The sequence below is a fragment of the Mesitornis unicolor genome, unplaced genomic scaffold (genome assembly GCF_000695765.1).
Source record: "Mesitornis unicolor isolate BGI_N332 unplaced genomic scaffold, ASM69576v1 scaffold12733, whole genome shotgun sequence".
In the NCBI taxonomy this organism is placed as follows: domain Eukaryota; kingdom Metazoa; phylum Chordata; class Aves; order Mesitornithiformes; family Mesitornithidae; genus Mesitornis; species Mesitornis unicolor.
Genome location: NW_010175502.1, coordinates 18,488 through 35,251, shown reverse-complemented (window position 1 = coordinate 35,251; position 16,764 = coordinate 18,488). Strand labels below are relative to the sequence as shown.

General features: G+C 40.3%; 1 protein-coding gene across 1 annotated transcript in view; it reads left to right on the top strand.

Annotated features, from left to right (window-relative positions):
- Positions 1–16,442, top strand: part of LOC104538271 (isoleucine--tRNA ligase, cytoplasmic-like) — a gene marked incomplete at its 5' end in the record, with an annotated part of 38,144 nt that extends 21,702 nt beyond the window's left edge. The window contains 6 exons of the mRNA XM_010181415.1: positions 402–578; positions 4,479–4,590; positions 5,474–5,599; positions 10,238–10,381; positions 11,316–11,468; positions 15,815–16,442. Of these exons, the coding sequence (XP_010179717.1) occupies positions 402–578; positions 4,479–4,590; positions 5,474–5,599; positions 10,238–10,381; positions 11,316–11,468; positions 15,815–15,897 (795 nt within the window). The remainder of the gene's footprint in view (positions 1–401; positions 579–4,478; positions 4,591–5,473; positions 5,600–10,237; positions 10,382–11,315; positions 11,469–15,814) is intronic.
- Between the last annotated feature and the right edge of the window lie 322 nt (positions 16,443–16,764).

Below are 16,764 nucleotides of genomic sequence, written 5' to 3'. Positions count from 1 at the left end.
GAGCAGAGCCTGGCTCCTTCCTCCTGACACTGCCCTTTCCCAATGGATCCCCAGGAATGAGGGCACCCCTCAGTCTCCTCTGCTCCAAGCTCAAGAGCCCCAGCTCCCTCAGCCGCTCCTCAGCAGGAGATGCTCCACTCCCTCCATCATCTCTGTGGCCCTGCTGGACTCTCTCAAGCAGTTCAGTCGTTATCTTTTGAAGAAAAACTCACCATGTTTCAAGCCCCTTTCTTGCCCTGACAAGAATTGTTTTGTTCTAAAAGTTTTTTAAGAAATGTCTGGTAAATACCTAAGACACTTTAACTTAAGAAGTATCTTTTATTTTGGTTTGTGTGTGTGGTTTGGTTTGGTTTGTGTGGTTGTCTTGCTGTCGTTAACACTATATCTGGTGTATCCTGCAGCGAAATCTGGTTCCTACAGATGAGATCGTGGTGTACTACAGATCACATCCAGAAGGTGACTATCTGGATACGGTTATTAAGGAACATACGGATTTCATTTTTGCAACAATAAAGGCTGCCCTGAAACCTTACCCAGTGCCTACCTCCAAAGAAGTTCTCATCCAGGAAACAACTCAAGTAAGGAGGAAAAAGCATTGACTGCATAGTTCATTTTGTTACCTGCTTTTATCTGAACAAATAGCTTCATTTACAGGAAAACTGTATGTCCATAGTTATCTGTGGGATATAGTGGATGTTCTTTTATATTTATAAACTTCCATATTAATCATTCCGGTTTAACAAAGAAAATAGTCAGGCTCTGTATGCGTAGTTTTTTTGAAAATGAAGCTGCTTGGGTACCAAAATATCTTAGGTAGTTGTTTGTGTAAGCTTAGTACACGCAGTTATTTGTACTTGGATTACTGCGTTGTGTAGACAGCAGAAATAGTGATGCTACGATTTCCGTAAGTTAATATGGTTTTGTGTTAGCAGTGTTCTCCTTTGAGGCCAAATTGTTGCTGTTTGGCTTAAGATCAACTCCAGTTCTTCACGTTTGAGGATGATGTTTTTCCTCCCGCTTGTTGAAGTTCAGTCTTTTGTAACAGTGCAGTTTTGCAGCTTGGCTTATTCTTTCAGTAGCAGATTTGAACAATTTCATTTGTTTTCTTGGACAGTTTCTTCCAACATGTTTTGAGAATACTTTTGCCATGGCTTTATTCGAACCTGCTGTATTTAAAAGACATTCCTAGCAGAATTTTGGATGAAATATTCTTCAATCTAAATGTCATGCTAGATGAGAAAGACTGTGTGTGTGTGTGTGTGTGTGTGTGTACACACTATATACAGTGTGTGTGTATATATATACTATGTATTTTGATGTATCAGACTTAAAAATTCATTTATAGAACGGCTTGAGGGTCTGAGAACAGCTGTATTTTAATTCATACAGTACCAGTATGTGTAAGGAAGTGTTTTATACTGATAATTAATTATACTTCTAAAGTTGTACAGATTAGAAGCAAAGCTCTGTTTGGCCTTTTTCAAAACTATTTAGTTTAGTGACAAACATAGGAAAAAACACTACATAAAAGTGGAGAATATTATAGTTGAGAAATCAGTGAAAATCAGTGCTATTTCTTCCAGGTAGTTATTGATTGGAATACTTCCTGATGGACAGTTTGATGTTAAGTCAACATGAAATCTGAATTAGAAAGTAGAGGCAGTGTAGTGCTGAGAAACACGTGTCTGATTGCCTGCCTCTGAAACTGCTTAGTGCATGAGCTTTAGTGTTGGTCATCGTGTCTGTCCCTAAAAGCTTTTGTGCCTGTCCAAGTGTGGTTCTGCCCAACTATTCCTTTCCTGTTTTCTACATCTTAACTTAGCAGATTCTAGTGAAGAAAAACATTGTGGAAAGCTGAAAGATGACTTTATTGGATTAGTTTTATATAATGCTGTCTATGTATAGATGAAATCTTGCCCTGACAGAAGGTGCAGGCTGTTATGGATCCAGTTGATAGCTGTTGTCTGGATGTCAGCAAAACCAGGCATGCATTCAGTTCTGGAAATGATGAACTAATGTGTAAACCAGAGATGGGAGGTTTGTGGCTGTTCATCTGCACAAATGTCGGATATCAGACTGTTGAAACCTAAACATTTCTAGCTGAAATAAGACTCTGTACAATAGATGGTTCTGTGTGGCTGCTGCAATCAATGACCAAGCTTATAGAAATGTAATAACCTTGCAATGGTCGCAGAGCTGAGAGTGCCTCCCTGTCAGCTCACAATCTTGGCTGTGGGGTTTTTCCCAACAAAACCATTAGCAGGGAGTTATTGCAACTTCTGTGTCCTGAAGCTTAACAGTTTGTGTGGTAAATGGAGGCATAGGAAAACTTTGTAAGTAAACGCAGACTTGTTTGTGGTTATTTTACTTTATGGAGTCTCGGTCACTACAAAGTACCTCCCTACAGAGTCAATCTGTGGTCTCTGGGTTGCCCTCTGTGCGTTGAGATGGTTACTGCGCGTACAGGCGTGCTGTGCCTCTGAGTTGTTGGTCGTAGGCTTAGACCTCACAATAGAGGTTGCAGAGAGAAGCAGGTGACTGGGATTTTAGTGTGAAGTCATGGAAGGTGCCACTTCCTGAGGCTGTGGAGATGGATTGCTTAGGGCAGACGTTTGACCCCGTACGCTGTGTTCTGTTGCAACAAGCCTGTCATGTTAAGAACAGGGAATAAAAATACCTGACATGAAAAAGCCCTTCTTTAGAAATGCTTTCAGAGTCAAAGTCTGGCCCTTTGTGGAGAGTTGAGTGCAGCTGTGTGCAATGAATTTGTAGTTGGGTGCAGCAGCCGCGGCTACGGTTTGGTGTCTTTATTAGTCCTGACTGCGTTGTGGTTTGTACTACAGCGGTTTCAGGCATAAAGACTATGAAGATTTGAATTCAATTTGAATTCTGCATCAGCTTTTGTTGGTGGGGGCTGATAAGCAGCATTGGCATGGAAAATGCTTTACAGTAATGATAATAGAGATGATTTTGTAGTGGGGGCCGCCAGCCGCGGCTACGGTTTGGTGTCTTTATTAGTCCTGACTGCGTTGTGGTTTGTACTACAGCGGTTTCAGGCATAAAGACTATGAAGATTTGAATTCAATTTGAATTCTGCATCAGCTCTCTTTTGTTGGTGGGGGCTGATAAGCAGCGTTGGCATGGAAAATGCTTTACAGTAATGATAATAGAGATGATTATAGAGATTTTTCAGATGTAAAAGCAGGTGCAAGTTAAAGGAATGAATGGTGTAGTTCCACATGTGAGTTTCTAAGTTAAATCAACTATGACTGGATCATTGCACCAAATTTCTGGAAGACATTAAAAGGAACAACAGGTCTGTGTGATGTTGAATGTATGTGAAGACTGTGACAAAAACGAAATCCAGTCTGTCTTTTCTGCAGTTATTTTGATTACACACGGGACTGTTATTTCTGTGAAATTCTCCTGGATCAATCTGTGATACAAGGCTTTAATTATGAACTTTTCTTTCAAAGACTCGCTCTGAAAGACAACAGCAACAAAAAACCCAGCGGTTGCTCAGAAAATGCTGGGGAGGAAAAGCAGCTACTTGAAAAACGCATTTGTAATTGCTGGTAGAATTGGGGGAGCACCAAGTGAGATTTGCTGCTCTGTAAGTGTCTTTCTCGAGTTTGTAACAGGAGCGCATCAAAGAGTAGCACTCCAGAGTTTGAGCTGACCCCCCTTTGGACTGTAACTCTTTCCAAAGACCATCTCTAAATTCACGAAGAATTTGGCCTAAATGCCCACTTAGTGTCAGTTGTTCATCTGAGTGATTTCTGTCTGACACTTTTTTAATTACAAATTGTAATTAAGAGATCTTCTAGCATGTGATCCTTGTGAAAACTGACCTAACTGCAGGAGTAATTCCAGCCTTTACTTCAGGCAAATACCCGTGCTTGGAACAGCACAGCCTTAAACCTGGGGTTTGATGCCCTTACAAAGTCAGTTTGTTTCTGTAGTATTGCTGCAGACTCTCAAGGTTGCAAAGGAAGATACTTGTTTGGTTTCCTGTTGGGGTGTTTGGTGTTTTAATTGATCCACGTGTGGATGGGAGGACACTCACAAAGGCTGACTGGCTGTCAAGGAGGCCCTGGGGACAGATGAAGGCTTCTGCAGGCAGCAACGAGAGCAGGGTCCTGTCCTCAGAGACTCTGGTTTACCTCTGGGAGAGTCTTTCTCTCTCAAGTATATTTTTGGGAGGCTGTCATCACTGCTTATCACTTGGGAAAATCAGGCTGTTTATTCCTCACTTCTTTTCTTATGTATTAAATGCTGCTATATCTTTAACATACATTAAAGATAAATTAATATTATAAGCACTCTGTCTCTGAAGGGCAATGTGGCAAAAGTTGCTATTTTATTTTAAGTCATGTTTAGTGTAATAAGACTTTATGTTATTTATTTAAGGGGAATATTTTTTGGTGTTTGTTTAATAAAACAATATTTAAATAATCATAATATTCCTCTTCCTTCAGCTGAAGGGATCAGAGCTAGAGATTACTCTCGTCAGAGGTGGTTTGTGTCAGTGTGTCGGTCCAGCCTGTGCCTACGTGAACCTCAAAGTCTGTGTCAACGGGACAGAGCAAGGTAGGAACGTACTGGCTTTGGTTTGTTACTGGTGGTGGTAAGAGATTGTGTGGAAAAAGGTGCCATGAATGTACAGCACGAACTTGGCTGAAAGGTGGTGCAAACTCCCTTCCAACAGCAGCTTTCAGTCCTTCCTGAATATAAGTTTATGAAAAGCAAAACCAGATATTGTCCGTGACGTCTTCTGATGTGGACCTGAAGTAAATACTCAGGTGTGTACATGAATTATTTATATTATATATAAATATCCACAGGGAAGTGTGCACGCTTGATATTTACCTGTGCACGTTCACCCATCTCAAGAGTGCACCTTGAGAATTCCTGATTCTTGATTCTGTAAATGTAGGTGGTGTCGTTTTGTGGAGGAGATAGAAGATTTGAACACCTTAGATATTAAGTACAGAGCTGAAAAAGGTACTTAAATCTAGAGAATATAATGATAATGAAAAGATGGATGTAGTGAGACTGTTAAGCGTTACAAGGTTGAGTTATGTATTGAAAGGAGAAAACGAAATGCACTCTGGAATTTATTTTCCTACACATGTTTACAGTTTATGTAATGTTTGTCTTTAACATGGGCACACAGGCTGTCAGATTTTAATTAATAGCGTTCTGCATTATAATTCAGTGACACAAACATTTGACTGCTTTGCTAATAAAACCAAATACATTTTCCACACTAAATCTGAAGCACACTTGAGTTGGTTTTCTTGTTTTCTATCCTCTTTGCTTTTCTTACTAAAATTGCCTGGAAGATGCAGTGTTGCCAGTTTGACCTTAGCTTAAAAACTCCCTGGAAGTAATTAGAAAAAGTCATTCGAAAATCATCAAACTTTGGATGTTGCTTCCAAAGTGCATTTTAATTCCTTAATTTTGTTTTCAGATGGTGTGCTGCTGCTGGAAAACCCAAAAGGAGATAACACTTTGAACTTCGCTGGACTGGTAGATGCTGTCTCCTGCATTTTTGGTCTTAAAACTTCAAAACTGACAGTTTTTAATGGAAAAACAGGTAAATGGAGTATGAGAAGGGAAATTGAAGGTCTTTCTAGCAGCAGCTAGGAGTTATTTACTGGGCAATTTATATAGGGGGGGGTGTGTGTGTGTGTGTGTGTGTGTGTGTGTGTATCTCTATGCAAAATCGACAAGAAGGTGCATAAGGAAACACTCTATTTTGTAGGACTTAGCTTATGAGACTCCGTTTATAGCATCAAAATGTTTCCAAATGTTGCTACTAAATGATGCTCATCTGCTACCTTCTTTCCACTGCAGTTCTCATCAGGACAAAATCTGATTCATTTCAGAAAGCGTTTCCATTGGGTCCAGGCAATGCTGTATATGGATGGCTGGCTGCCATCAGCTGCTTTTTATTCCCCCCATCTAATGCCTCAGTAGGCAGGGTGAGAATTTAAACCGAATGCCAACAGCTGTCTGTAGAGGAAAAAAATGTTGCTTTTTCACTCTAGAGAAACTTCAGGATCTCTGCTTTACTTCTTTTTAGAAAAAAAAAGATGGGATATTTTAGCAGCTTGAACTTGGCCTTTGTTAAGGCAGGAGAATGTAAAGTATTGGCTATGCATTATGTACAGAGTTACAGGCTACAGCATAATTTTGTTCATTACAAAGATAACACAGCTGAAACACTCTGAAAGATGGTGCAGTTAGTGACTACCAGCAAACTGGCTTTCTCCCCTGAGGTGAAGATGCTGTTTTATTATTACATCCAGTACAGTATTTCAATGCAAAGGTACAACTTAAGAATTGGCACACGACAAATAAGATGACACCAAACATGAGTACAGAAAGCGAAGTGCTTGTAGTGGCCATGCTGTGATAGGGATTGAGAGTTTACAGGCACGTCTTGAAGTTAAAACTTGGTCTGTTTCCACACCGTTCGTATTCAGTCTGAAATGAGGGACACAGAAATGATGGAACACTGCAAAAATTCTTGCGTCTGTAACGTCACTGTTCCCAGCTCAATCTTTAGCTTTCCTAATTGTCTTTTCCTGAAAGGATTTCTAGAAGAATGTTTTGGGGCTTTTCATATTGGACTTAATACACTTACCTTACTGGGATAAACCTCTTTCCAACTGAACTGAATAGTTTATCATACAAAATTATTATTGTCTGCTTTCAGTTACAGATTATAGGAAATTCTGGATCCCACAGTATGTTCCTTAGGTTTCATTTATGTTTTAAAAGAGGAAATACTTTCCTTGAAATAATCTTCCAAATACTGGTGATACACTTCACAGCAGAGTGGTGTGTGCCTGCAGAGGCGGGTGTGTACTGGTGCACTGCAGTACATTACGATTCATTCAGAACAGTTGTTAAGAGAGAACCTGCAAAAAAAGGCCAAGAAGAGTTGAGAAACTCTCATCTCATTAAGATTATGAGCAGCTTGACTTGGTATTTGGGTTGTTTTCTGCTGTTAACAGGACAAAAGGGCACAGTGTCAGTCTACTGATGCTGAATTCCTAAGGGAAGCAGTAAAGAAAACCTAAGCCCTACCTGTTCTTCAGTGGTTCTTTCCTGCCATAGGAACAACAACTTTATTTCTTTCCTTTCAATGTGGCTTTTCCTGAAAAAGTCTCATTTTGGGACTTTCCATCTTGCCGTGCTGATTTTACACTTTGACTCACTGCTAAGTGGTCTGGCCAGAGCGGTTTGGTTTTTTTTCCCTCCTGGCCACTTCTTAACAACACGAAAATTCCCTTGGAAAGATCAGATTATCAAATTCACTTCTGTTGCAGTTTGGCAGAGATCTCCAAGTATTGATCAGCAGAAAATATCACTTCCTGAGGAGTTTGGGTTGAAGGAGTGTACAAAGAAAACAGCTCTTAAAGATGGTAGAGAATAGAACTGAAATTCCTCTGCTTGATTTATCTGCCCAGCCCTTGCACGGGTGATGTTAGGTGAGGCCTGATGGTGATTGCAGCGTCCCTTCACGTATGGCAGGGGCTTGGGATCAGCCGCTCCATCCGAGGGGAATTGCAAAGAAAGGTCGTGCACTCCAGACAAATTGTTGCTGAATTGTTCCCATGGGTGTTAATAAAATTGTGACCCAGTAAAACTGTATTTCTGGCTCCTTATTTTCCTTCCTGTGGTTTTTAGGGCTGTCCACTTTACTTGCAGTAATTTATTATCTTGTTATCCAGTTGTAATAAGGATTTACTTAGGGTTGTGCAATGGCACCAAATCAGGTAGTTTTTGTATTAAGGCAGGCTAAAATACATCCTGTCCCTCGTTTTTTTTTTGTACTGATCTTCAGAAACTGAGAATTTGTCTCTTTTTACATTAAAATAAAAAAATACTTAAAGGAAAGACACTGGGCCTCAGTCAAAAACAGTTGTCTGTGACTTCCTTTTTGCTCTAGATTGCTGTAAAGTTGGAAACTTTCTAAACTTCTTATTGGGAAAGCTTTTTTGAGTTGCACTCTACTTGCACAGAAGTAGCCCAGAAAGAGACCTGTTTACAAAAATACTGTTCATGGGAATGAATGAAGCTGCAAATCATGTCAGGATTAAAAAAGTGGGGGAGGAAGGTGAGGCAAAAATGTCCCTGCAAACTTCTTAGTCAGCATCTTTTGTCATCTTGATGATTTTCAGATGGGTATTTTTTTTAAATTCTATTCTCAGCACTGTTTTCCGAACAAGAGTACAAAAAGTTTTTTAAATCTTTAATTTTTAAAAGGCCATGAAGCTGTAAGGTACCTTAGAAGAGCAGCACCACTTAAATCTCAGCTGCAGGGAGACCCGACTTTAAGAGCAATTTTAATATTGATGAACACTTACAATATGTGCTTGTTTTTAAGTGTATCATTATATATGAAACAATGATCCACCTTTTTCTTGCTCTTATTAGAGTGCTCTATGAACTGACTCCATTGACAGCACTGTTTGTGAGCTCTTCCTTGTGAAAATGCCAGCGGTCCTGTAATGCCAATTGCTACCTTTGTTAAATATGCAAATTGCCATGACTGCAGCTGGTGCCCTGTTGCCTTGTGTAGGTCTGCACAGGAGATGTCAAACTCAAGGTTCCCTGAGCCGTGAGTTTCTTGCTCATTGAAGCACCCTGCTCACGAGTGCTGTCCCCTACCCAGGACCCAGTTGTATGTAAGTGGCAAGCAGTGCCAAGGGTTATGCTAGGGAGGACCTGCTGGGGATTCCCTCTCCATGTGATGAAATCGTGTTAATTCCTTTCCACTTCTTAATTGAGTTATTTTCCTGCTGTCCTGTAAGTAAAACCAAAAGCAAAGCCCCCTCCCATACCAAAGCAGTGGTTGGGTAGCTGGCAGATGGCCACCGTCATCATAAACTCTTCATTCTTAAACTGAATGTTAGAAGCAATTAGGAAGTTGTGCTTTTAGAACTTTTCATAGTTGAGTTTTAAAATTTTAGAATTGTAGATGCAGCCTGAGGGTAGATAAGGGAAGCCTTTTTCCTTCCTTTGAGCAATCTCATAAGCCTTCCACACTGCACCGCGCTCCGATGCTCTGTGGCAGTTGGCAGAATTTTGAGAGCTTGTAGCCTGTGATTACTTTTCACTTTGTTGTTGTTGTTGCTTTTGGTTTTGTGGGGCGTTTTTCCTGTTTTTGGAGTTTGAAAACATTCTTGGACAAAGGAGTGCCACTTCAGCCCCTTTGAAATTCATCCAGATGAACTCTGTAAAGCACAGGCTCCGTGACACGCGAGTAGGGCTGATAGGGAATGAAAACCTGTTGGAAAGAGATGATGGATGTGCCTGTTCTGTATGTGCAGGCAGCGCACAGTTCTTACAAGAAATTATATTTATTAATTCTTCCTGGATTGGGTCTTTGGAGTTGTTTTGTAGCAGAGTGATGTTCTTTCTCTGTATCTTTAATGTTGTGGCTGTCAGCAGCTTTTTCTGCCTCTGTGACAGACAGGCAGATGCTCATGTAGGTAGTGCAGAATGCAGTCGTACACATTTCATTTGTATTAATTACAGAAACCTCATTAGCTTCTCATCTGAGCGCTTTCAGAGTTCTGATAAAACTTCTAAAATCCTTGGAGACGTGGGTCCTACTTTGGGTCTGATCTTCCACCGTTTTCTAACTCTGCATGGCTGGAGTCATCTGCGGAACCGTCAGCTACTGTTGGCATTAAACACAAACGTTAACGCAGAGGGTGCTCTTCACAAGCTAACCAGCCACTGATGGGCATTTATTGTCGTCTGGAGTTCAATGAGGGAGCTGGCCTGATGTTGCACAGCGATAGTATCCAGTGCTGCTCCAGCCAGCGAAGTCAGGGTAGAGGCAAAGATCGTAGGTCTCCATTTAATGAGATAGAAATGTTGGCTTAAATGAGTGATTTCTTGCTTGTTTTACATTCTTTAACTACTTTTATTGTGTAAGCAATCATGTCATATATTTATGTGCTTAAGAAATGTCACATAGGAGCTAATTTCGACAGCAGATTAAGTACTCTGTGTTGTTAAGATAACAAAATACTTCTGCACAAATTCTCTTTTTCAAAATGGAGAAGTGCTCTCTCCTGAGCCAGGAATTGCCAAGAAGGAAATGCTTCCTCGGTGGGATCGGTGGTTAGAAAGCTGCCTTGTCAGCTAATCGAGTGAGGACGAGACCTCTGCTTCCCTGTAATGGCCTGACCAGTCTCGTTTTCTTTTTCAGAACTGCTAAACAAAACTGACTTGCTTAGTCTCAGCGGAAAGACTCTACATGTGACAACAGGGCCAGCACCTGCTCTGCTCAGCTCTCCTGATGCTCTGCTCTGCCAGTATATCAACTTGCAGTTAATGAATGCAAAACCACAGGGTATGTCGGATATCGATCTCTCCTCATTTACAGGCTGAGCTTTGCATGATACAAGTTACGGACACCGTAGCTTGCCGATGAAGATAAGTACATATATTTTCCCTGGTAGATGGTGACTTTTGTTTATTGTTTCCTAGTATTTGCTTTCTAATAAGAACAACAAAAAGGAGAGCCAGTTTGAGATAAGGGACAGCGTTTAAACATGAGCCCTTCAGCATTGTTTCCCTATTTCTGACCGTCAGCTCTCCTGTACAGCTTATTTTAAAAGACTGAGTATAAACCTGACCAAAAATGAAGGAGGAGTCAGCTCTTTACCAAGACGTTGGAAGCAGCCTGTCAAACATTTCTTAGTGCTATTTAAAAGCCAGATGAATTGTATTATTAACATGATCTGGAGTCTAGATATGTGCATGTAATTCTGTTTCACAGTTGCTGTTCTTGTCTCTTCTTTAAAACCTCACGCTGAAAAAGCTATGTTGTTAGTCACTTGTATGCCAGGGCAGAGTCCTTTCTGCACTGGGGAATCTTACTGATTCATGGGGAATCTTATTGATGCTACTGGGTACCTACTTGGGCCAAAAGTGGGTTTTTAACTGGGGATTTGATAATAGGAAGGAGCCTTGTGAGCTTCTCTAACTGTTAGTGGTTTGTGTGTGCTGTTGAGATGTTTCATGTTTTGCAGTCTCCAGGTTATCCTTTTGCCCCATGTAAAGACTTCTGCAGTTTTCTTTTGTTTGTTAAGCTGTTAATAATCACTTATGGTTCTGTAATTTGTGAACTTTAGTGAGTATCTGTAAGTAGGTTGGTATTGGCAATTACTCAGCAGAAGTAACAGAGATGAAATGGAAGAAGAAATCCTAAATTTCAATGTCCCAAGATTAATGAAGTTCTGTAATTCCTCACCAATAGTGATCCAAGTGTTTATCTTGTTCAGAATGTCAGAAAGGAACAGTGGGAACTCTTCTCATGGAGAACCCTGTCGGTCAGAATGGATTAACGTACCAAGGTCTTCTACGTGAAACAGCAAAAGTTTTTGGGCTCAGAAGCAGGAGGCTAAAATTGTTCCTGGATGAAGCACAAACTCAGGGTAAGCACAAACTTTTGGTTTGCTTGTCCAAGTGTTATTGGAAGTTTTTGTGGAGGAGCAGCTAATGTAGCCTGAGATCCAGTTTAACTACAAAATGCCTATTTACTCATTGCTTTCTAATTTTGCCCAGTAATTCAATACTTATTTAATAAAATCCTGTAAGCACACATATACATTTAGAAATTCAAAGCTCTAATGCATTCCCTTCATGAAATGGCCAAGACAAGTAAAAGTTTCCTTTTGAAATGGAGAGGTCAGTCAGCAATGTGAATGGCAGTTACATGCTGCTGTGACTAAGTAGAGAGTGTGAATCTCCTCCTAGGAGTGAGTGGGTCTGAACTCTGAATATTTTAAGAACCTGTTCAAATTGTTCCTGTTACACTAATATTGTTGCAATGTTCTTTTTCCTTCCTTTTGGGCAATAGGAGTGGATAGAAAAGAATATTGGATCTGTATTAGAGTTGTGTGAGTAGGTCAGATTTGGTAGGGTACTGCAGTTGCGACTCAATCGGAATACCTGGGAAGTGGGAAGCCTTATCACAGTCACACATCTGAAATGTTAAAGGCTCTTCCAAAACCACAGGCAGGTGGTGAGGCTTAGAAACAAACATCTCTGATTCATGAGGAAGATAAGACTAAAGATGTAGCCACTTGTAGTGCAAAAAGTTGGACCTGAGAAAGATTTGGGACTTCATTTGACAAGAATGAGCTGGAAACCACACAGTAAAAAAACCCCAGGTATTTCTGTGTATTCAGGCAAATTCAGCTCTTTGAATGAAATGATGCAAAGGATTCTGTCTCCAGTTTATCACAGTGGCGTGATTTACGAGGTATACATGAAACGTAACCATATCGCATGTTAGGTTACCTGTCCAGAAGTTGGGCATCTTGTTTAAAGTGGTTAGCTAATCTTGGGATGGGATGTATTTCTTCTGGAGGTGCCCATCAGCTGCTGAGGGGAGGAGGAGCATAGCTGGCTAAAGCTGGGGTCACTCAGCACCTGGCTTAGAGGGGTTTAAGTAGGATGGGTTAGAATCGGAGTGAGGAAGGTGTGGGTTCTTTTGCTGTGGATTTTTGGTGGTTTGTTGGGGTTTTTTTTAATTTCATATACATGAAATGAGACTTTCTAGTGATAGTTTGAGCTAATGCTAAAAACAACGTGCTGAGCGGTGCTAACAAACAGAGAGAACTGGAGACTGCAGTGTTTAAAACAGCACAAGGTGGAAGGACCAGGAATATCAACCACACCTCATTTTCATCAATAATAATGAAAAGGTACTTATGTGCAAAACCTTGCTGATGAGGAGTCCAGCCATTCAGGAACAGCTGATGTTATACATATTTCTGCTTTGGTGTCTCTGTTACAGGACAAAAGTGTTCACAGCAGCGTATGGCTCAGTTGCGGTACTGAAGTAACTATCGTAGAAAACTTCTGAGCTTTGAAAGAGGGCAGTAACTGACCAAACAGGAAAATGAGTAGCCTTTAAGTCTCGATTTAAGTGAGGATTTCTCAAATGCCTTTTCCTAAACAGGAAATCACTGTAATGTATTTGTAGTATGAATTCTCCAGAACTACTTGAACTTAATTTAAAGTGGATGAAGTGACAATTCATGATGGTATGAAAGATCAGATTAGATAACTCTTCAAAGGCTGAAACAACTCCTTTGGTCTTTTCTTGGACTCAGAATGTAGAGAACTTGGTCCTGGAGTTTCATTTGTGTAGCTATCACATGCTTATGCCATATAGCTCTGCTTCTGCTATCTCAGATTTAATTCTCACCATGCAGCTCTTTTAATAACGTTTTTAATGGTATAAACACTGAGATGGTCATTCTTCACATCTTCACATCTCTTTATACGATAAACAAGTGCTGCATATCAAACAAATATTTTGATACCTCTGGAAAACATCAGTTCAATTAATGTTTATGTATTGTTGCACCTTTGTAATCTCCTCCTCATCTTTTTATCGCTGTATTTTGAGGTTCTGTCTTCAAAACAAAAAGTTTAGTCTCTTGAGTTTAGTTTTTAACGGTTTATTCTGAAAATAAGAAAGCAAGTTATTTGCTGTTGACCATTTGAAAAGTTTGAGAATAGGCCATGAATTGGAAGATTGCTGCTTGTTTTAAGAAAAGAAAAACAATCACTTGGGGGAAAAGGAGTTATCGGTTTTGAAAATACTATTTTTATACATGGTGTCAGGTACAGCAGTTGGGCATCTGCTGTTTATTGCACAAAAGCTTGCCAGCCTTTCTGAAACAAATGTTTTTCACCTCTCATAGAATGGTTTTCCAGTATTCCAAAAAATAAATGCCAAAGTGGTGAGTGTTGCTTATTCATGAGACTGAAACGCGGGTTACAGGGCTGATGCAGAGATGCGTTTGGGATGAAGGCAGCGCTTCTTCATGAGCTCTCTTCAAAGCCTTCCTTTGGAGCAACTGGCACAGAAAGGAGGATGTCCTTACATTTTCCTGAGAAATCAAGTTTCCAATTTCTAATAGTAATTATTATCTTAAATACTGTTGAAAGTAGTAGCTTTGTGTAGTTCCTAACTGTTCAGGATTTAAAAAGTAAAATCATTTAGAAAAAAGACTTTGAGACCAAATTCGTAGTCTGTTTGGCTGCTTCTGCAGGCCAAAATAACTTTTTAACATACTGACAGACCATTTTCATGGGGAGGGAAGGAAGGTTAATGAGGGAATAAAGCCCTAATTGCTGAATTGGATTATACCTCCACTCCTGTAGTTCTGTAAATGGTTATTCAGCTGCTCAAGGCAGAGCACTGCACTGGAAGAGAGCTCCTTAAAAACAGTAACATCATGATCGATACGGGCTTCTTCATTATTTAATTAATAGATGGCTGTTAAACTTTGCACACTATATCTGCTCAGCTAAAAGTGAAGTAGTTTTTGAAGATGGGGGCCTTAATGCTAGGAGCGTCCATACTGTTACATGGACTCGAAACTTCTTGCTGCCTTTTCTGGAATCAGCTTTCACTTGGACATGACGTTACTGAAAACTAAACCGCTTTGACGCTATCTCCATGGATGCACTTCACAGGCTTCTCTCCCCCACCACGTGCACAGCGCCTTGGTCGAGCCAGAGCGGTGTGAATATCAGGCATCAGTCCTGTGACACACTGCAGCACGCTACCAAATCGTTTCTACTGAAAAACCACTCTGAACATTATTAATCTGTCATTTCTGCCAACACTAGTGCCAAAATTTAAAATTTATCTTTTTCGCTCGTGTTGTCTGTAGGAATTCTAGTGTGCAGAGTAAGTCTGTGACCCCGTGATGCTGTTTTGCTTTGGTTTCAGTGAATGTATTTGTGGTTACCGCTTTGAAGTGTCTCACTGCTTTCATGATTCTTAGTAAGAGACCTCTGGCATACTTGTTATCCAAATGGTTTGGAGTACTGCGAGGTACAGCTTTGGGATAAAAGTGATCTGCTCTATTACTGGGGAGGTTTGCTACACCCGATGGGTGGTGGGAAGCATCGAGCTAGCAGGCATCCAGCTCCTTGGTGACAAGAACAGTGAAAGAGATTTCCAGTTCCTAACAACTTTGCAGATGACCTTTTCTGTGGCCACAAAGTGAGATTATTCTGTGTCTAATAAATAATCATAAACCCTGAATCATAAATCATAAACCCTGTTGGAAATATCCTGTATCCTTAAAAGAGATCTGTTGGTGAGACTTGATACATTACTGCTCCAAACTGAGTGCATATAGCTCTGAAAAGACTTAAGGAATTGATCTGGCACGGTATGAAATTCTTTAGGCATATGTGACAAGATTGCAACGTCAGTTTTCCAGCAGGTACTACTGCAATCCTTGCTTTACACACAACACTCCAGTTAATGTATGCACGTTCTTGTTCTTGTACTCCTTCACGCACGTTGTCTTCTGTCAGATGGGATGCTAGGGGAGATGGATCTGTCTACTGTGGCCATTTATAAGGGACTCTGGTTCTCAGTGCTTTGTGTTGTGTTCTTGATATGAAATTCGTACCATTGCATTATTAAATAACTTTATGAACTAGACACTGTTTTGTGTGGATGTGAAGCTGGGAGCTGTGGGCAGACAGAGGCTTTCAAAAAATTCCACTCTGTATCCTTGAACAGCACTTTCAGCTGTTGCAGTGGCAATCCTGGTGTGTTGTGACCCTGTCCTTAATGCCCCGTGCTTTAACAGGAGGGAATTTTGAGCTGGGTGGTTTCTATCCTAGTCCCATGTTGATGGAACCAGCAGAACTGTCTGAATAAAGAAAAATAAAAGTGCTGATAGTTTTATCTGTAAGCAAGAGCACTAACCGTGTTCTGTTTCTTGTTTTCTTGGCTCAGAGATCACAAAGGACATCTCCATGAAGAACTTGAACACGAAGACTCTGTATGTTTGTGTTATACCCACCACAGCTGAATGTTGAGAATTCCATTTTTATGAATAAGACCACGTAGACTTTTTTTCCCACCAAAAAATGAAGTCAAATTAAATTAGTATGCTTTTAGATTAACATCCAAGCTGTGTATGGTACTTTTAACATCTCAGATTGCACACAGGATGTTTTCTACCAGTGCATGTCTAATATGCTGCTTTTTGGTTTCAAATACAATGTATTTTCATTATGTTACCTTATGATGCTGTAAAAGCTGTTTAGAAAAATGTCAGAACTCCTTAACCTTAGATATCTATGCAGTAATTTGCCTGAAAAAAAAAATGGGACTAGTACCTCAGTGAAGTTGTTCTCTGCCTGTCCTTTACGCAGAGGGCATCTTTGATTTTCTAAACCATGGGTTACCTGCAAGGCTCTATGATACATGCAGACCGTGTTACAATAGCTTTGAAACTTATTTAAGGGTTTCCCAGATGTGTTCATTCATGCTAGCTGGATTTTCATGAAGTGTGTGGCTGTTGATTTAAAATACTCCCTAATTTCAACACTTGGAACAATAAATTTGCTTCATCTCCAAACTCTTGTTTCCCTGCGTTCAGAGTACTTTGCTTCCTTCCATTTTCTAACAAAGACAATGCTTAGGATCAGGAAAACCCAGTGAACCCTGAAATCTGAAGATGCCCATACTGAATGCTAGCGACGGTTTGGGTTGTGATGCTGTTGGGTTTTGGCTGTTTTGTTTGGTTGGGGTTCTGGGGAGGGCTGTTCACATCGGGTTCAGATTTAAAAGCCGTTTTAGATTGAAATGAGCGCTGGGTTTTCAGTTTTTATAGTAGTCAATGTAACTTGCCAACTGTTTTAGTGTTAACTTGTGCGTCTGTAGGTGAGTGAAATGAACAG